The sequence below is a fragment of the Diadema setosum genome, chromosome 7 (assembly GCF_964275005.1).
Source record: "Diadema setosum chromosome 7, eeDiaSeto1, whole genome shotgun sequence".
NCBI classification, from domain to species: Eukaryota; Metazoa; Echinodermata; class Echinoidea; order Diadematoida; family Diadematidae; genus Diadema; species Diadema setosum.
The window spans coordinates 2,727,495-2,750,168 of record NC_092691.1 but is presented as its reverse complement, the minus strand read 5'-3'; the positions used below and the strand labels follow the sequence as shown (position 1 = coordinate 2,750,168).

General features: G+C 38.4%; 1 protein-coding gene across 1 annotated transcript; it reads right to left on the bottom strand.

Annotated features, from left to right (window-relative positions):
- Positions 1-10,472: 10,472 nt before the first annotated feature.
- LOC140230442 (RNA-binding protein MEX3B-like) lies at positions 10,473-21,072 on the bottom strand. The gene is made up of 2 exons (XM_072310595.1): positions 20,711-21,072; positions 10,473-14,589 (listed from the first exon to the last, which is right to left on the bottom strand). The coding sequence occupies exons 1-2, from the start codon at positions 20,934-20,936 to the stop codon at positions 13,331-13,333; spliced, it is 1,485 nt and encodes a 494-aa protein (XP_072166696.1). The 5' UTR covers positions 20,937-21,072; the 3' UTR covers positions 10,473-13,330.
- Between the last annotated feature and the right edge of the window lie 1,602 nt (positions 21,073-22,674).

Here is a 22,674-nt window from a genome sequence, read left to right as displayed (position 1 = left end):
AAATATAAAGAGAATTTCACAAAATTTTGTTTTCGGAAAAAATTACACATTCCCTCGACTCGCTACTGACACGTTAAGGGTAATATCATTCCCCCATCTTCTGAAAGAATCAAGTCAAGTGCTCTATTATTATGTGAGAAAAGTGCAAATATGTTGAATTATATCTCTTGTGGAGAGCAGTATAATAAAAGGTGATATTCATAATATTTATCACAATAAAGAAGCACCCATATTCACAAGAAAATCCATTGTTTCATTTACCAACTGTCACAGTGAGGACATTATTGTACACTTCAAACTTGCAGCACACAGACCTATGTATTGCCTTCATTGCATGGAAATATGTATTAAACATAATAGACAGATGATACATTCACACACATTCATGCACACATCCACCCAAAATGACTTCAGTATAGAATATTGGATGTGAAAGTCACTCTTCCCACAATGCATTGAAGAGGGTCTTGCTGTAAAAAGATCCCACAAAGATAATAATACAATCAAGTTCTCTCAACCATTATACAAAAGAAGATGGAGTATTTCCTTGTGTGTGCCCTTTGTGAGGTAGATTTGTACTGTTCAAAAGTAGTAGGTATAATTATGATAAGCACTTTATGCAATCGCTGATATGATTCACAAGATACTCTACTTCTCTTTTTGTCTGACTCATGAATTAATTATTGGTTGTTGGTTTTTTTTTTTCCTGTAGAGTTATTCATGCAAATTGTCTCTTGTCTCTGCTTAATATTTTTTTCTCTTCTAAATCTCTCTTTCTGTCCCCCCCCCCCCCCTCCTCCTCCTCCCCAGTTCATAACCATCTATGGAAAATGTGGTTTTATCCATGCTATTTGGATGGGTGCACACTGGCAAAGGAACAATGAATGCAACACAATGGTCCTCTAAATTTTGGATAGTAGCCACATTGGCAAATAATAAGAAAAGAGGTTCTTTTGAAATAGTTCTAAAAGAGAAATCAACGGGGAGAAAGAGAGAAAACACATCACACATACACACATACAGATGAGATTATGTTTTAAAGGCCTCGTATTTATCTATACACAAGACCAGGTACAAGTGTAGTTCTCCCACCTACACCTGTCGTTCACGACAAAATTTGTAGGATGTGGGATCATAAAAGCAAAGAAAAACTTGAGCATAAGTTCCTCGTGAGTGACAAGACAAACAACAAAAAAAAAAACATGGCCAGATCTAGAAAGCAATATCTGGTCTCACACAGAAGAGAACATAGTTGGTGAAGTATTATTTCTTTACACACATAACATCAAACCTCATTAACATAGAGTGTCCTCAATTCTCTTTTATGTACTGAAGAGTTGTAGAGTCAACAAGCTTTTACCCATACATGTGAAAAATGCATCAGACTATTATATTATCAAGTTTTGTCTTGAGAAAAAGAAAGACTTAAAGTGCAAATGAGAATTAAAATGTATGAAAACTCTCTATCCTCCTTTTCTTCCATTATTTGTTTTGATTTGTAAAACCAGGACACTCAAAGTAAGTCATTGTCTATAAAATGTCAATATTTCCTATTCCCTGAATGTACTATATGCAGAATAAGTAAAAAAAAAAAAAAAAAAAAAAAGCAGACATACAATATTAGTTCTTAAGCCAGTGTGAGCAGATTAGTCTTTATTTCAGACTACAATTATTAGTCTTCACTTCAGACAGCAATCATTGTCATGAGAGACCCTCAACAAAGGAGACATGCAGCTGTGACATCACAACATTTGCATGTCATGGTTGCCACGGAGTTTCTGCCTCCGTATGATTGAAACATGACACCAGTCAGGTGGAATATGCAGGCAGTATTAGCCACTTTGTTGAGGTAGTTAGTTTGGGTTTACTCTTCGTTAGCTCACAGAGGATACACACAATCAAATCACCAATATCTGACCCTTCACAGCTATTGTTACAGTATACCTCTAGAAGTGTGTAATCATTGGTGAGAGTGACAATAAAGGAAAAGCCAGGTTTTTATGTAGTCCTTTTGAATCCAGACAATTCAGCGGTAGTATTTCATTCTTTTCATTGGCTTGTTTGCTAAGATTGCAGGATATTAGATTAGTATAGTGTACACCTGTTACACAAGCATGGTAAGATATAAATGAATAAATTCCTGGGCATTCTCTATTGTGCAGACATAACAACAAAAAGTGCAGCCGTAGAATTTGATAAACAAGGAACAATGCATCAGTACTAGCACCATCATACATGATAATTATGTGGGACATTGTGTATGCACTAAAATGTTCTCTTTTTTTCCACTTACTGTCACAACCTAAAAAGAACATATCAATGTTTACGTTTGCTTTCATAATCCTGACAGGAATGATAAAATCTGATGATTACCAAAATGTCACACCATCTTTTAGAATAGATATGACATGATCTTGCCCAAATCTATGACATCACATAAGTGCTGGGACAAAAGAAATGTACAAAATATGATAATTAAGATCAGTTTGTTTGTTTTAGCTGAATAAGATGCTAAAGTTGTGCTTGTGTATGTGTGTGCATATGTTTTTGTGTTTTCTTTTGTTTTTTTTTTCTCTTGTAAAGCCTTCACAGTATAAGGAGAATAGGTAAAAACATGTTACAGTGCAATACCAGTCAATGTTTAGGCAAGTCAGAAAAAAAAAAAGAATGGAATACAAATTGATCTATCAGCTGACTTTCATTGCTACAAGGCATGCCCTTGTTATTGTTGTTACTGCTGTCTCTTTTACCAAAAGCAAAAATACAAAAGTATTGAATATTTTATGTACATCATATAATATAATATATTATTGGAGAATTTATCCAACCTACATGTATACGAAGATAAAATTGAGGCACATGTACATGCTTCTTTTGTGTGTATAAATGGACTGCTTTACTTGTTGCTTCCTTTTTTTTTTTCTTTTCTTTTTTTTTTGGAAAATCATTGATTCTTTTAAGAATTTAAAGAAATCTAATTTTCTCTTCTCATTCTGTGGATCCTTTCAACTGAAGTTGCTTTAACAGTTTTAGCTGACACCTGGTGAACGACGTATCTCAGGCTATTAAAATGTAAGCAAGCGACACAGATGCCTTGGAGAACTTTTAACAAAGGAAGTATACGTAAACTTTTGACACATTCGTAAGCTGGACGAGCCCTCCACTGTGCTAAGAAAGAACCGGTTGTCATTCAAGAGGCGTACATGAATGTTCCCGGTACTCATGTGAGCTGACATTTGATTCTACATACTGTATATTTTTATCATTTTGGTTGTGTCCATAAAATGAGGGGGCGGGCAGAGTGCGTGTTACGACTGCTTCCACGAAGATAAAGGGCAGATGTGAAGATGCATTGAAGATGACAGATTGCATGCAAAAAAAAAAAAATAGATGTACAAAATGATCAAACAGAGTGAGAATGTGGGACATGTTTACAAACACTTGCTTCTTTTCGCTCTTTTTTTTTCTTCATATTATTGAGACAGTGTGCTAGTTTGGTTTCAGAGGTAAAGAAAAGTAGGCCCTATTTGGAATCGGCTTTCGTGTCTATCCGAATTAGCATATTGATGGATTGTTCAGTTACTACCTGATAGTAGAAATGATGGCTTCAGAAAACTGCTTAACATACATACTATTCATTTCGCCCAGGGCTCAAACATGCAGGATTCTATCCCTCCTGCTGGGTTTGATGAATTTCCCCACACATGAAATGACAATAGCTTGCTCAAATATTGTATATCACGCAAAGAGGAATGACCTTCATTAAGGTGCAAGTCTTCTTCTTCAAGAGAAAAAAATAGATACATGACAAAACAAACATATTTACACTGCTAAATGCACTTGCCGCATCTACTTAAATACAAAACTGGTAATTTTTTTGATAAACGAACATTATTGTACTCAAAAAGCTGTACATAAGCAACACATTGGGTGGCTGTACCCTTCGTAAGTCATTTATTTCCCAAGGCACACTTAGGGGACCTTATATTTTCACAGCATGGTTCATCATTATACTCTACAACAATTTTGTCCTCTTACAGTTGTTGTTGATGCTGGTGCTAACTGCACTGGAAGCATGGCTAAGTGACAATAAGCTGTCGATACTCAAAGGCCTCATTAACAACATGTCTCAGATGGTTATTGATCTCCTGCTGGGAGCAAAATACACCTGCTATCCAAATATAATCATACACATAAACTTGACATATGAATGAACTTCAGAAGAGTAAATAGATATGGTCATATTCACCCAGACATAAATAAAATAAACAAATAAAACTACAATTAGGTTGAACTGATCACATGAATAAATGAATAAACCTTATCAAAATTATAGCATTAGATTAGAACTAGGAGGTCATGTATTATTGAAGTGACTGGAAGATTAGTGTTCGATCATAATAACATTAACATTGGTTTTCACTTAAGAATTCATTTCCATTCCCTCTTTATTCTGTAAAATCACCTGTATTACATAATATTGCATAATGGTCCAAGCAGTCACTTAAACTGTGTCCATGGATATGCATTAGAGAGAATATGTAGGTGCCTTTAATTGTTCTTGATCCTACACGTAGCTATAAAAGCTGTCATCAAACTTGAGGCTGCAAATACACAGTGTTTCCTTGCTTGCTTTGCCTAACCATAATCGACTGCTCGGAGAAAGCAGAGCCATCATTAGCTGAATCATGGCAAGTTCAAAACAAAACCGTGTCAACAGGTTGCAGACGCCGACAGATTCAATATCCTCAAACCTCATGCATTCCCGCACAATGTGATCATTTTTCTGTACTGTAGGCAATCTTCCTTTATTCATAGATGATGTTATCTTCTCTTATTGGAGGCTGCATTCCTGAATGTTTACAACTGTAGGCATCCGTTGCAATTCCCTCGTTTTTGTGACACTAGATTTTATCCAGAAGTTGCCGCTTCCATCGGCAGAGAATTGATTTGGTTGAATCATGACTGCACTCTAGTCATATGATAAAGAACAAAACAAAAACAAAAAACATAACAAATTCCTCAACATGTAGCTGAGGCATCTCTTCTCCTTCATTGTTTTTGTGAGTTTTTTTTTTTTTCCTCCAGTCATCTTTCCATGCATAAGTCCCAACAGACTGCAATTATGTGATTCCTAGATACAGAGAAGCAAGATAAGGACCATAAACTAAAGCACTGTTTTCTTTGTCTCTGTGACACACAACCAGTGACTATAACTACATCGATACTGGATAAGACGTCAGTGGCATCTTAAAGGGATATCTTACTCTTGTGCTCTCATTTACTGTATGAGAGGAGTATATTTACACAAATAGCACAGTCATGCAAACAGATAATCAGCAATGTTTGAAATGTTTTTGCAAAATACCAGTTTGTGCTGACAAGACATTACCCCTCACATTTCTACCACTGGTGTGCCATTATCATACTGTAAAATGAGGATTCGCAAGAGCCAAGAAATTCAAATGCCTACTGCGAATAAAGCCGTCAGCTCCCATACGCAAAGATTTCATGCCGCGAAAATATCATGTTTTACATGAAATCGGGTCTTTTATAGCCCCCTCCGCATGTGTCCATATTCTCCTCGCAAGTCACATTGTTTATGTGTATGTGTGTGTGTGTGTGTGTGTGTGGTATGTGTGTGTGGTGTGTGTGTGTTTTCAAACTCATAATGATACAATGTGCCTAGTGTGTGTTTTGTATGTAGGCCTATACCGGTATGTTGAAGTCAAGACATGTTATAGTATGTGCACACTCTCACACATAGCATGGATTGTAAAATGTTCCACAGGCAGGCCGAGTAGGATAAATCTCCCCATATCCTCTTGACTTGCATTTGAACATGAGACACTCATATCGTACTTCTACGCTTCATCTTTACCATTTGCAGTAGGTACATAAAATTGCCTGAATTCTTATCTTGATGCGTACCTACCTCCAGGGCAGCCCTAGCTGTTCTGATGCATACAGTTTTCTGCAATCTGCATTTTAGAGGGAAAACTTGACACAGACAATCACTGTGGACAGCACAGTCAGTTTTTATACACTGCACTAGCACTAGCTGCTAGCTCGATCGCCGGGAAGAAAACAGCATTTTCTTGGTGCCCGTTCTTTTTCCCTCTCCCGATCTCTATCCCCCTCTCTCCATCCCTCCTGGGAGCAAATCAGGATTTGCTAGAGTTCGTGCAGCACCCCACAAAAGGCTGGTTTTCAACCAGGCCAGCTCTGAGAGATCTGAGCTGCGGCAACCCCCAAACAAAGGGAGACTGAGATGTTGTTAGTGTGCAAGCCGGATTTGTTGGCATACCTGCTGCATGCAAATCAAAACAACTGTGGGTTTCTTTACAAGATTCTCTGCTGTATACGGGGCAGGGGAAAATACAGATTTTTGCAAAAATAATACATGTACTTGTTTGTGCAAAGCTGTGAAGAGATAGATAGCAAGGGCGGATCCAGGAATTCTGTAAAGGGGGGGGGGGGGGGGCGTGACTAATATTTCTGGTGGCACTTCCAGGTTTCATTTCATTTTTTTCTTTTTATTTCTTTTGTTTTTAACAAAAAGTAAAGGGGGGGGGGCGTGCGCCGGTTGCGCCCCCCTCTGGATCCGCCACTGGATAGGAACATGTATGTTGTATTCACAATGATTTTTAAAAAAATATATAAAATATAATAAAATAAAATATAAAAATATAAATAATGAGAATGCCTACCAAGACTACACTTAACTCTTTTTTTTTTTTTTGGTCATACTCATCAGGTCTAGACACAAAAGATTGATATTATTCTCGAGCTCCTTACCAGAGCACAATTTCTCATGATGGTCAGAGTGACTTTCATAAAAGGAGAAAAATCAAAATGATGGTATAGAAGTTTTATCTATATATCCCCCCCCCAAAAAAAAAAAAAAATATATATAAATAAATAAATAAATAAAAAAAAAAAATATATATACATACAGGTATATACACATTTATATTAAAGGGGCCTATGTGACATTTCAGTGATATTGACTGATATCACATACAAAAATCATGAGGTGAATCTGATGATGAATTGACTTTTGAATCCAACATCAACCTACATGATGTGTTTTGAATGAAAACAATATATGTATATATATATATATACATATATATATATATATATATATATATATATATATATATATATATATATATATATATATATATATATATATACATATACATATATTAAATGAATCATACACAGCCCTGTCACTGAACAGAGCAGAAGTTGCAATGCCATGCTTTGCACGGCATCTATAGTTGGGCTAACAATATTACATATGTGTATGTCTGTGTGTGTATATAGGTTACCTACTATGGTTTTCCCCAACTGTAAAACACAGATGTATTTTAGTTTTCCTATTTTGCAAACCATAGGCCTACTTTGCAATTTTGTCTTAATCAACAATGATCTGTAAACCAGCATTTTATCTCTGCAATAAACAATGTATCGTCTACTGCATGTGATACAACCTTTGTCACTAATCTCACATTCATCACAGGAATGCATTTGTTAGTCATATCAGCTTAAGTACATGTAATTAAAATAGAAATAATCAATGAAATTGAGGAACTACTAATCTGAAAACATAAATGTGACTGTCCCATGAAGTAAAATCAGATAAGATGTTTTGCAGGTTTTGTCAGTCTAAGTTGATACAAGTAAATCAGGGACTACAATATAGATTGAGACACAGGAGCACTGTAAATGATAGATTACAAAAGGATATTCAAACAACTTTTTTTTTTTTTAAATCTGATCGATCACAGACAGGATTTACAATGAACCAGCAATTGGGGATGGAAAAAGGAGGAGAGAAAAGAAAAGCAGTGTTTCCTGAGACCAAACGACCTCTGCACAACCTGCAGACTGCCTTTGTCTGTCTGGCGTACCATTGCATTCTCTGTTTGCTCGCCCGCTTCTCACGCAAAGCTCTGGGCTTGCTTGGGTTCTCGAAGCATTGGTTCATTTTGGGCCAGTCGCATTAATTGCTCTGCTCTACAAACCACGAGGCAAAGCTGATCTCCCCCCCCCCCCTCAACCTTCCCTTTCCAATCTCTCACTCTCTTTCTTTCCCTTTCATGCTTCACTCCCCCCCCCCCCTTAGCCCCTATTTTATTCCTCAGCTTCATACGGCAACTGCAAGAGAGTGGATGGGCCTTTGTTAAATTGGCCACAGTCTGCTAGGCAATTGATGTGATATGGAAGGGGGTTTGGCTAATCCTTTCTTCTCTCATACATTTCCTTCCAGAAACGCGGTGACAAAGAGGGCTCTTACAGTCTCTTTGTTACCCCCCAGTAGCCTTTGTCCCCACCCTCACCAGCCCACATGCTTTCTTTCCACAACAGGAGCACAACATGCTCTACCGTCTACAATGCATTTCTTCCTATCTAAACCTTCCAACCCCCTTTTTCTTTCATAGTTCCCATTATATCTTCCCTGTATCATATTTCCTGTTGATCTTTCCTGTATTTGTCCAATGTTTCTACCTTTGTTTCTCCACAGGATACTAGTAATAAATAAAGAAATAAGAACAAAAGAGTCATAAAGAAAGAGTCTCTTTTTTGTGTCATTGATGAAAGGAAGTCCATGGAGCAACTTTGATTTCAGGCAGGGGGGGGGGGGAGGGGGTGTTTTAGCAAGTGGTGGAGAGTGCACCTTTTCTCTATAAGATCTTCAGGTTTTGGTATAATGGTACTTGCTGTAAAATCGAGGAATGTTTTTTCGTGCATTTTAATTTTGTGAATTTTGCGACAGCCAAGATTCACAAAATTAGAATGCACATGAAAGTTCTTCTCTACACTACATGCATTGAATGTAAAGGCAACTCGCCCAAGTTTCACGCCGCCAAAAAGGCCATCGGGTCCCATTTGTGAAAATTTCATGCCACGAAAATATCATGTTTTACAGTAATACTATGATTCTTGTAAACATTATTCGACTTTGTTCCGTAAACAATGAAAGAAACAAAAATGATTTCAGGTTTAGATCTGGCAGAGGGGGAGAATTTGTTTAAATTTGCAAACTTACAGGGTTATATTATATTGTACCAACAAATTCCTTTTCTTCTTCTCCTCTCTCTCCCTCCATCTACCCCTTTTTTTCTTTCTTTGTGCTTACATACCAGAGCAGATAAAGAGCATAATGGTTTATGCCTACTTTCACACTAGTTCTTCGTCTCCACTAGAGCATAGTGATACACTGCACCAGAGACCATGCTTCCGTGGATGCGGGTTCTAACCTGCTTCCAAATCTGCAATTGGACTGCTAGATAAAATCTGGAGATTATCTCTCATTTGTTGTCCCATAAGAGACTAAAGCTCATCATTACACCAACTAACCCTAACAAACATCTAAATATAACAGTGCCTGTGACATATCGAGCAGAGCCAAACCTGTATTATTTTGATCAAACATTTAACATAAATACTTTCTTTGTTGTTTGTGTGTGTGTGTGTGTGTGTGTGTAAAGTGCATGTTCACAAATAATGGCCCCAGTCCAACATAATTTTCTCCATGAACACCATAAACATCAATTTTTGTCCTGCAGTATTCACAGCACACAGCATAACCATCAACAATCTCTTCAGACATTTCTTTAACATAAATACTTTCTTTGTTGTTTGTGTGTGTGTGTGTGCGTGTGTGTGTGTGTGTGTGTGTGTAAAGTGCATGTTCACAAATAATGGCCCCAGTCCAACAAAATTTTCTCCATGAACACCATAAACATCAATTTTTGTCCTGCAGTATTCACAGCACACAGCATAACCATCAACAATCTCTTCACAGACATTTCCTCAGATTTACTGGAAAAAAAAAAACAAGGCACCAAAAAAAAAAAAAAAAATCTCTCTCTCTCTCTCTACACCGACACACAACAATCGAACTTCTGCGAGGTTAAAAAGAGGTTACTTGACATGGCCCATTGATACATCCAAGCCCCCTTGTGATGTGCGCTGGGCGACAAAGCTATAGAGATAGAATAAAATGCAATGGGTGGCTGAGCAATACGTTAACCAAAACAAGCTTGCCCTACACAGAAAATGAAGAAATGAAAACAGACAAAATTTGCCACATATGTACATTTTTTTTTTTTTTAAATCATGGCTACTACTAAAACACTGATCAATTCAGTGCTTATTTACGTCGATGTAGGGCAATTTGTCAATCAGTTGCCATGTACAAACAGGAACAGGTATGTGCATGTGAGATGATGGTAAACAAAGCAGTAAATATATCCCAGATCGCCTACCCTGTGTACGCTATGCACTATAATCTAACCCTCATCACGCAATCCCATGATAAATTTGGAATGAACATTCAGGTTCAGTGTCTGTATCTCCACCACTATCACAGGGTTACATGTACATGTAGCGCTCTTGAGAATGCATTCACATCACCAACTCATGAAAATAACAAAATAAAAGAGGAGTACAAACAACAATTAAGGTTTTTGAATTTCTGAACAAATTTAAGCTTTTATTGCTTGAACACAACTTTTAATAATTCTTTCTCTGGAATTCTTTTGCATGAACAGGTTAAAAAGGTGTTACAACACTGAAAACTTTTTTTTTTTTCATTTCACAAGCCATTCCATTCTCTTGACTGTTTGTGCAAGTCGATATACACATCAATCCTTGATAACACTTTTCAAATATTCAGATGAACCTTTGCGAAAAAAGAAATATGAACCTTCTTTGTCATACCAGGATGATATCACTTGATGGTATATGTGTAATGCACCTGGATTATGAAGAACTTGCTAAATGTTGCATTTTTACAGACATTATTACAGAACAGTACTGGGTTGAAAGTTTTGATAAATACTATATAATTTGACCAATAGTCATATTTCTATCATTGAATAATTATTAGGCTAAATGATCATATTTGAGTATCAAATTTAATCATATGAAAGTTACTCTGTAATGATTATCAATTCGAAAAATACAGTTAAAATATTTAGACAATATGCAAAACCTTGTTAAGAAAAACTGGCATTATTGTGTTTGCATAGTTAAACTAAAGAGAAGTCAGCTCTATCGATTTTATAGATCGTCAAAATTACACACAATAGGAAAATGGAAAAGGGAAAATAAAAAAATACTGATTTCTGGCAGAACGAATGAAATACAATGGTGAAATACTCACTACTCTGCTATGTCAAAGAAGAAAAATCACTAGAAGATGGGTTGATCTACATGTATCATCCCTAGTTTAGGAATAAGGGGAGGGGGCCTACACTACTGCCTAAGTAAATCCTCAAGAAAACCCTCTGCATACGATGTCTGTATAGGACAAGTACTGTGAACTGAGAAATGGTACAGGGGGGAGGTCTACAATATGTTCAGTTACTTGCACCTTTGCGACAAAATGTTCATGACAAAACGGGTATGTCCAGAGTAACGTTTGGTTACAATCGAGATATCGGATATACACGTATGTATCCTCTCTTGCTACTACTTACTGATTGCATTTTTTGTAATAATATAACAAAAATAACATTTACAGTTTATACACATAGACTTCACATTTTGGTCACAAATAATCTTTCATACAATAAATCTGTCTTCTTCGGACACAGAACACATACACCACACAATTCGCACACAAAGACTTTGACAAGGTGACACAAGAGTTATATAAAAAAATTTCTTTTTTTTTTTTCCTTTTTTTGAGAGCTGATATCTGTTTTCCGAGTACATTGTGAGTTTTCATATTTGTCCATGGAAAACCACATCACACTGGCAAAAAATAAAATTTGTTTAGAGAGGTTATTTCTTGGTCATTTTAAGACACTGGTGGGTCAGAGAATTATAGATAAATAGTTGGTTGGGGTAACGAAAAGATCGGGTGTAGTTCTTGATCGAGTCACAGAACACGAAACACATGCAGGAGTTGGTTGAATTGAAAACTAGCGTCAACAGTGCACTGTGAACAACAACACCAATGTAAAAACGTTGGCGACCGATAGGAACATTTCAATGAAACATTTGCAGCAATTCTTAATATCACTTTCTTTTTTTCTCAGGAATCAACCCTATTTTTTACCTACAAAAATAGCAATTCTTTTCTCTCATTCATATGTCTAGATTTCTATATCTTAATATATAATTATATCATTTCTTCTCATAATATCTGAAAACTTGGCAAAACTGGTAAACATTGAGAAAAATTCATACACTTTCTCCAAGCCAGTGGATGCAACCTTTCTCATAAATTGTCTGAAAACGGAGCAAAAACAAAAGAACTTGTTTTGAAGTACAAAACCAGCACACAATCACATCTCGGCAACAAATCAATTACATATTGAACTTCTTTCAGTTTTGACAAAAAATAAAACTTTCTTTTTTTCTGAACGTTTATCGTGAAATACATCTTTTGGCTGAATGCAGGTTGGGCTTTAGCATGGAAAATCAGAAGTTCGTCAGTATTTTCAGTTAGAACGTCCTCGTTACCATGGAATATTTGGTCGATATATCAAAGCTACACATACATCATATACTAAAAGACTGCTTTGAAATATATTAAAAATAAAAAATACAACTAAAACAATGTGCAACATAATACGACAGTTGTTCACATCTTTTCTTTTTTGTACAAATACAATAGAGTATGTCAGATTATATGCTTGGCCAAATGGCGGGCACCATCGCATGGGGTTCCTGTCCCTCCATACAAATAGAATAAAAATAACCTCTATCGTCGCTATTTAAAATATCAACAGGGTAAAATATACTTGACGTAATACTTATATATATTTCATCATTTCCATGGTTTTTTTCTTTTTTTTGTATAACTGAAAGTGTCATGGTTACACGTCAAATATGCTATAGAATGAAAACTCTTTGTTTAATACTATTCAGATACTCTGTTTCTCTTGTATCAATAGTTTACTGTACAAGCTGAATGCTCTCTCTTAAATAAAGCTCTTACAAAACATCCAGCAGATAAATTCAACTTAAATAAGACCTTTATTCTGTAGACATATTGTATCAAATAGAAATCTTTGCTTTTTATTGTATGATGAATAAAATACTTGATGTCCTTCATAATATCTTCTACTACAATATCAATACTTAGATAAAAAAATGAATATTTGCATTTTATACGAAAACACTCTTCTTTCACTCACAACTCAAATAGACAAAAATGTTGACCTCTAAAAATAAGAAATATAACAAAATTCATATGAAAAAATATCTTTGAGGGGAGTACTTTATATAGATTTTTATGTTGAAACTCAACAAGAATGTGTACATACAGGGGGGACAAGCGCCAGTCTCATCCAGGGGCGTATTTCTACGTGAACTGGATTCGAATGGCTTGGGTAACAGGCTCTTGGCACATAGGACATACAGAATTTTCCTTGTTGATCAGCGAGTTGGCACATTCCATACAGAAGAGATTGTGGCCGCACGGCACCAGTGCTGCAACGATGTCGTGGTCGCTGCATACCATGCACTGCTTCTTGCTCTGCGCCGTCAGGGACCCGGACCCAATCGAATCCGTCGGGCTGCTGCAGGTGCTGCTCGAGGATGTGACGGGGAAAGCTGACGGAAGGGGCGTTATCGACGGCAGCACGGACAGCCCACCGTTGAGAGGATCGCTCCTGATACGCCTAGCTGGCGGGTGCTCGTTGATGCCGTTGACTACAGGCTCGTTGCTCCCCGATGTCGAGCTGATACTGCTGCTCCTTCGGGAGACCTGGGCAGGGGGGATGCAGTAAGCTGGGCCAACGCCTGCTGTCAGATCCTGCCACATGGAGATGTGCTGCGGGCCGGTCAGCCCAGCCGGAGGGATGGGCGCCTCGTAGTTGGGCGATTCCATCCCAAGCTCCGGGGACGAGCCGTTGAACAAATTGTAAGCAGACCTGTTCGCAAACGTGGTGGCAAGTGGGTTGAACTCTGAGTTACCTGTCGTGGTGGTTGAAGTCGTGGCCGCAGTGATGTTGGGCGGGAAGAAATAGTTGTCACTGCTGCTCCTCTGAATGATGGGCTTGTTGCCTCCAACAGGCTGTGCAAAGGGGCTGGGACCCGTCTTGTACAAATTGACGTCGTCCACCATCCCCCTATCCGTGCCGTTGCTGGCAAAATCATCCTCGGGGCTTGTAGAATCGATCAGCCCTCCAGTGCGCATGGCAATGTGCGCCTCAATCTCCTCCCGCGCCCTCTCCACGCTCTCAGGAAGTCCTGTTACCTCAAACACGGGCTCGTTATCTCTGCTGGGCGTGACGATGTACGTGTTTGTCTGCTGCTGTATCCTCTTGATCGTGGCTCCTTTCGGCCCAACCACCAGCCCGACGACTCGGTATGGTACCCGCACCTGGATTGTGGTCTGGCCCGGGATGTTGGGAGGCGGTGGGCCTGGTGGCACGCCAGAATGACCCTGGTTTCGCCTCGCTCTGATCTGACTGAAGTGCTCGGCTGCCTGCAAGATTTCCCTCTTTGCTGCTGCAACATCTTCCTTCCTCCCTGTTACAACAAAGATTGGCTCCTCACCACGAACTGGTGTCTTGATGTACGTGTTGGTTTTAGCTCTCAAAGCCTTGATCTTGCAACCTGCATTAAAAACAAAAAGAAAAAGGAGAATACTTCATAAATATCAAGTTTACTGTAAAAGGTTTTAACAAAGAAAAATTAAAACAGCAACTCTTCAACAACAAAATATGACAATGATGAAATTGAACATGTCAACACAGCACCAAATATGCACCAATCTGAGAAAATGCGAAGTGAATATAATTTTCAAAATTGTATATAAAAACATGATGTAAACATTACATGCTGATTTTGCTATACAAAGGTTCATTCATCTTACAAATAGTGGTACTTGGGTGAAATACAAAGTGAGGGTAGCATATCTTCAAACACATTAACATGATGTACCTCAGTTAGTACAAGGTAGTCAAGCCAGGTTTGGCAGCTTGTGTACTTGCCATTTGATGCTGGTTTTGTTCTTTTCTTTCTTCCTTTTTTTATTTTCAGATTTGCCTTCTTTACACTAGCAATACGACCAGCACTGACATGACAACATAAAACATTAGTAATTTTGCATCTGGGGCTCGCAGTTATTAACTGTCAGAAACAGCTGGATGCAAGCAAAGTCCCGTGCCATAAAATTTAAATACTTTTTTTTTTTAATCCTCGGTGATTTTGTAATACTGAAAAAGCTCTTTTTGTGACAATGTCCATTCTTGTCAAGGATAACTCTGAAAACAGGCCAGGAGAGTTATATCCCCAGATCACAAACGTCCCTTGGTTCTGGCAACGCGCCAAGCATGCAGACTTTCTAGACCCCGAGAATCATGTATGCAATATATGCAATGGCGGGGCTTCTCATTTGTGTTTACAATGGTGTGTGTAGTATGAAAAGAAGCTCTTCATGCATTGCGGTTTCCTGTTGGCGTTAGAGTGGGTTGGTTTCAGGAGAGAATATCAAGTATTATTGTTTCCAGGGTGATAAACATACATGTATACTACAGAGTATCGATTACAAATGTATGGTTAGTTTACTATTTTTTTTTTTTTTTTGGGGGGGGGGGAAATGTCATAGGTCCATCCACACCCCCCCCCCCATAACATTGTTTACGTTGTAACAAAAATTATCCCTTTTTACAGTACCACAATCTTTTTTTTTTTTTTTAAAGAATTGGCATATACAAGTGAATACACCTTAAGGGAAATGGGAAATGCATTTCATTCCCCAATGAAAGTACACTATCTTGAGAACTTCACAATCATGCCTATAGCAATAGCAATCCCACAACGTATGGAGCATTAACACTGATAATCCAGACTCGCAGCCACATTAAATGTGAAAGAGTCTATAACTAATGCGAGTATTATGCCAATTCTAAAAGTAATACTGTGCATCTATGCCATTACTTGAAAGGCCTTTCACAAACACTGCTCTGTGCAACACTGATTTGATTTCACAAATACATCTATTATTTGATTCCGAACATACATTACAAGGAGTAGTGTAGTGTTCAAAAAGAATTACCCACACCGTACAGATAAATAATGTAACTTTAATAATTCTCTGAACTTTTACATATTGGGTGATGACCCAGTACACTGCATGGTATGTAAAGAGATGCCTGCACTACATAGGGAGCCTACTTCATTATTTGCTATTGGTGCAGTGATTAGAATGTTCAGATGTTTTCTAATTGGTGTGTGTCAGTACTGTAAACTGAATTCTCAGTCCCCTGTCCTGCCATTATAGTGTTAGTCTCTCGGTGCAATACATGTTAAAATACCAACCCCATGTAAAGACAAGTGCACTCAGGTGACAAAGGTTACCCGTATGAGCAAATCAAGAATTTTGAGAACATTCTGCTTCTAATTCAAATATGGTTGGCCATCTTGTTGAAGAAATGTCGTGAAGTTTATGGAATTCTGTCTCATTGATTTGATAACCTTTGGCAAAATAAGTGGACCACAAAAAGATGTACTAGAAAACACAGCAGAGGTTCTACGAAACTCAGCAGGTCAAGTAAGAATGAGAGCAGAGCTGTATCCATGACAATTAATGGTATTTTCTCTCCAGCAAAAAGTGCTGCAAGATTTTAGTGTCCATAATACATTTGATTCCAATTAATTCCTGCTGGAATCAGCAGAATACTTATTTACAAGTTCTTAAGTGCAGAGTCTGTACACAATTTTTTCTTTTCTTTTTTTTTTTTTTTTTTTTTTTTGGAGGGGGGGGGGCAATAGCTTTAGGTTTTGGACATAATATACTGGTATTAGTGGTAAGCATGGTGTGCATTATGCAGAACAAATGCAAAGCTAGTCTGAGTTAGCAGCTTTGATATTTTATATTGCAATTAATACAAGGCCAGCTTCTCCTTGATTATGTTTTGTGTAGCACCCACATACTGTACTACTTGGGTAAAAAGTAAACACTGATTTCAGCTTGGATAAGTTCAGTACAATTAAACACAGAGTATCACTTTCATATTCAACATGTGCCTTACTGGATATGACACATTTCTTAGTATCTAAAGAATAGCAAGGTGTAGAATCAAATTTCCCAAGTAAAATCCATGAAATTTTGCAGGACAATGAAACTGCAGGTCCAAATTATCAATACAGCATATCAATGAAAATTGCTAGTTGAAGTAGCATTACGGAGCAGATGTGGCCAACATCTCAAGGTTTATCATTGTGATTTGTCTCCTAGAAATTTGGCATTTCAAACAGCCACAAGCGTACAATGTAGGTCTAATATCAACCAAACATGATGCCTGCCTGACTGTATCCATGACCAGAGTGGCTGGATAACAGGAACATGCACTCTACAATGTACATCACATACCACAATCACGAAGGAAGGAAGGTCAAATATAAAAAGAAAAGTAGTTTCTCATCCAGATTTTCCAAAGGAGGTGATGCGGGAGGTCCTTACTATATGATATTTTATTATTTTTCTGATCTGAAGCCACTGCATACACTTGTACAAGGGTAATTACAAGCTAGCACAATGCGCTAGTGTAGTTTTTTCAACTTGCAGTGATATTTTCGTGGCATGAAATTTTCGCGAATTGGAACCAATGGCTTTTTTCGCAGCATGAAATTTTCGCAAGTTGCCCTCATCATTCAATGCATATAGAATCTAGTGTAGACATGAACTTTCCCGTGCATACTAATTTCGCCAATCTTGGCTCTCGCAAAATTCAATTCAAATTATTCTGAAATGTACCACGAAGCTACACTACTAGCATCTTAGGTAGTACAGTGTAGTAGGAACGAGTACACGTCTACATAACCACTGAAATCGAATCAAGTTAGCTTACATGAATACTTAGATGTGCACAGGCATGTGCATTCACAATGTACAAACCTATGTAAACATGCAGTGATGCTTCCTCATAAACTAGCTGTGTTGTGTGCACAGTACAGCAGCGGATTTGTGGATCGCTCTCACATGGCCAATGATGCATGCATACATTACTAGAGAAGACTCTACCGAGACTATTATTAATGCAATGTATTGTTAAGGCTGTTATTTTTCGAGAGGGTTTAATTTTTGTGAATTTTGCGAATCAGTTAGACCGCAAACTAACACGCAAAAATGTGCATTTACAATAGATTCTACCCTTCATATCAATTCGTGAAAAATAACATCTCGCAAAAATGTCAATAACCTCCTCATTCGCAAAAATATCTGTACACTAAAATATCAGTTTTTACAGTATGTATGACAGCACAATCTGTATGTAGCAGTGGATTTCTAATGTTTTTGCAGCTGGGCCCCGTCTTATAAAGCCTTCAAATCAATCACAAGTCCCCAAATCAATTGCAACTTGCATTGCAGCACACAAAAAACTTGTGATTGATTTCTATCACAAGTCGTTATAAGACAGGCCCCAGAGTACATACAAATGTCTGAAAACTTGATATAGTTTATCTAGCAACTCAAAAAAGATGCAGATAAGGACAAGGAACTCAAAACTGGTGATATTTTCATCGCCACTTTGAAAAATCTTAACGAGAAAAAAAAAATGGCGCAGCACCAAAAACTGGATGCATGTGAGGGCACTGCATAATCCATGCAATTTTGCATGTGTTATCCTGGTATGCTGTTCATATGTTGGGCTAACATTAGTGTCTATGTACCACAATACAGGTGAGTGCTATAGTAAATATTATGGCTAGGTTTCTTCTACACCCTTGTTCTAGGGGCCTAGGCTCCTACATTATCTTTCAGAGAAAATAGTGTTAATTTAGACAATCTACGCACTCTGATAATAAACACGTTACTCTGTTAAGGACGAGTCTCCGAGTTGGTTCTACAGTAAGCCCAGGCCTATATTCTATACAGGTGACGGTAGTATTGCCGACTGTTGGGTAGGTGTCTATGCAAAGTGCATGTTGTAACACAAGCAGCCCATCCTCCATGCTAACGTTAACCCTAACATTTTTTGAATGATTATCATGCCTTAGCATAGTGTAGTGTCTTCATCCCAATCCTTTGTAGAATCTTAATCTATAAAAATCATTTAGCAGGATTGACCACCTAGACCGAGATGTAGGCAGTAGGGTCCACACAAACTTTTCCACTTGCAGCTTGGTAAGCCTATAGGCCTAAATGGTTAGAGCCCTAATTTACTGTAAAATGAGGAATGTTCACGTGCATTTCAATTTCTTGAATTGCGCAAGAGCCAAGATTTGCGAAATGAAAATGCATGTGAAAGTTCTTGTCTACAATAGAGTTCTATGCACACTGAATCGAATGTCGGAGGCAACTTGCAAATATTCCATGCCGCAAAAAAGGCTGTCGGCTCCAATACACAAAAAATTTCATGCCGTGAAAAATATTGTTTTACACACAGATAGGCAGTCTGTAGAATCTAGATAGGCCCTATCTATACATTGCGTCACAAGTCCTTCTCAGTTGTAACAACTGGAACTCCTTGTTACTAATGTCAGGCCTAATGTTAGACACAGCTGTCTGAGCATCAAGTGTAAATTTAAACCAATTCAAAACTATCTTCCGAGTTCAACAAACACTTAATTTACAGCCATTCCCTGCCTTGGCCTTACGTACAGCCCATATCAGAGGGATAGTGAAACCTGTGTTTAAAACCCCAAATAAGCATGTATGGTCCCCAAATCTAGCTCAGCTCTACACAGTCCACTACACTAGTGCTCACTACGCTCGCTCAGGCATCTATCTTATCTATCTCGGCTTTGAGCAGATTGCAGTTTGGACAAGACACAAAGTCAAAGGCGACATGATAGGGTTTCTTAACTTTCCAGGTCTAACATAGTTAACACTCAGTCTAGATTCTACACAACAGTTAGGACTAACGTTTAGGGCCTAGAACCTAGCTAAAGTGAGAGCTATTTGAGGTTCTACAACATAGATAGGTCTAGATCTAGATCTAACGTTAGATGTCTAGACTAATTAATTAAATTACTGAAAATCATCATGATCATTAGGCTTAGAATTAGATTCTAGGCCTAGCATTAGATAAATTTAACCTAACGTTAGAATCCTGGTAAAATTTATAGGTCTGCGAAAGTAGACTTGACAACAATGCTATAATAATTTACGAACCCACGACTCGCAGTCGTATCTATTATTCGGTTAACTTACTCGACTCGAGCTTGGCTTGGAAGTTGGGAATTTCTATAAAAAAAAAAATATATATATATATATATAAAAAATTAAAAAAAAAAAACAAGTATAGGCCTAGACTATAGTTGGCCCAAGGGATGTGATTTAAGAATAAAACATACCTAACCTATGTTGCTTAAAAGTTATGTGATCAAACAAGAAACATGTTCGTCTCCCAGTCCCACGAATTTACGAGTCGACGACTTGTACACTACCACCACCAGTCAGTAGTGAGCACACAAAATCCTATCACAGCGTAAGAATACTAGCCACACTGCACTGTAACGTGCAACGTGCGATTGTCAACGCGAGCACGAGGCGAGGTACATGTACGGTACTAATACACACGCAAACCCTATCCATCGACTAGCGCGCGAACCAGACAAAGACAGTGAACTGCAAAACCACGTTGTGAGCAAATTGTTATGGTGTCACACTCTTTCCATGGCTGTGAACTAACGGTAACCAGCGTAGCGAAGGTACATTACGAGTAAAATAGGTCTGACAATGGCTTAACCATCTATTCGACAGGGGGATATCGTGGAAATTGCATACCTTGTCTTCCTACAATTTCTGCGACATGTTCCGAACTAGGGACGGGCACACATTCCGTCATATTGCTGCTTTTCCTCGCCCTATTATCATCCAGAGCTGAGGGTCCATCGTCTTCATTGCTAAGTCCCAACATGGAAAGGTTGAAGGCTAACGACTGGAGGGCCCTTTGGTGGTCCTCCAGACCCTCAGTATTATGTTCCATTTCGTTGAACAGTGTGCTGGGCATGCTCGTATTGTGCTATATCCAAGACAAGAGGTAGAAAATATGAGTTTTCATGAGGCGACCAGCGTATTTATCAGCGCATCGAAGCTCTTACGTTCACTGTATACATCCAAGCAGTTTCGTCGTGTTCCTTTCAGGCGCGGTCTTCGAATGGCATGCGGAGCTAGCGTTGAAAATTGAAGCTGCAGTGTATATGACGTCACAAATTACACGTTCCTCAGCTCGTATACCACGCCTACGTTTTACTAACGAGTTTGCTGATTGGCTAGCTGTCAAGGCTAAGGGAGTGGTTCATTAGCATGTGTAGCATGCAGGGGACAAACATTCCATTTGGATAAGAAACAAGCATGAGCAGTGACTAAAGCGCGCCAAATGTGTTCTGAGGTTCTTTGTTCTGCCGTAGTGGGTCAGAAGAGTATTTTTCTATAGGTAGCAAAGCCCACGCGCGTTTCGGTGTCATTGCGATTCCTTTGTGTCTACAACTCTGCTCGCTGTCTACAAATTCGGCTGAAACATGATTCACGTTGATTCACACTCATCGTTCCACGTGTAGAATTATGATTAATACAGTATTTTACTATTTCTTCGAGTGATTATGTTCTCTTACTACTTGCTGGAAGTATATTTGTCTGTGAACATGCAGCAATGGCCATGTAACCATTCTCTACCGAAGGACTGGGCTAAAAACTGGAGTTTAAAATAAAAATAATGTTTGCAATCCGTTTGTGTGGTTATTTGGCATGAAAATCTGGTGAAAATACGAAACGTGTGCAGTGCACGTAGTATTTTTTTAAACTATTTTAAACTATATTTATAGGAAAGAAGAAATGGGTGTCATTACGTACAGAGTATCACGCACCGAGCGACGTAGTTGTTCGTGTTGTGATCAAGTTGTGATAGCTCGAATTACAAGTGTGTTTCGAAATTGTTGCAGACTGTAGGGCTATTTGTGTTAAATATTAGACCCTACATTTTTCAGATAATTCCCAATGTCGTCTAAATAGCGTTGATGGCAAACCAGCGCATTTAAACACAGTTACGAGAAAAACAAACGTGTCTACTATTATCTTAGTTCATAAATGTCTGTTGTTTTGCCCCGCGAGTAGTACGATTGACTACGAAGGAGTCAATTGCGAGTGTGCTCTATAGAAAAGAAACAACTTCTAGCAACCTTTGTTGAATGACTCATACAGATTCGTAAAGCTCAGCTGTGCATGCTGGCTGTGTTGTGTTGACTAAGAAAAAAAAAATCGACGCAATGACCCTGGCTCTCGCCAGCGACTCGCTCGATCGATGGACTAAAAATAGACACGCGCCATTTTTTCCCTTTTTCCTACGGGAGTACAAAGTGCCTGGAAGTTGAAAATCAGGAGGCGAATGTGGCCCGTACACGAGAGGCTCTTGAGCTGCATTATTTTTGGCGGGAAATTGGTTTGCAGAACATCGATGTAAGGAAAAGCCCCGCACGTTGGGTGTACAAATGTGCCTTGTAAATGGACTATGACCCGCGTTTTATATATGCCGTACGGGCGAGGAGGCCGTTATCTGGAAATTGGGTATTATTTACATGGATGTAGAGGTCGATATTATGTACACACAGTGGCAGATGTTCCTTTGTCGCGAATTTAGCTCATTTTTTTCTCTCTCTTTGCGCGCTTCATTTCATCTATAATGCGGCAATAAATGCCAACTGAACTGCAATGCTGGCACTGACTATATTTTACCCCCCCCCCCCCCCCCG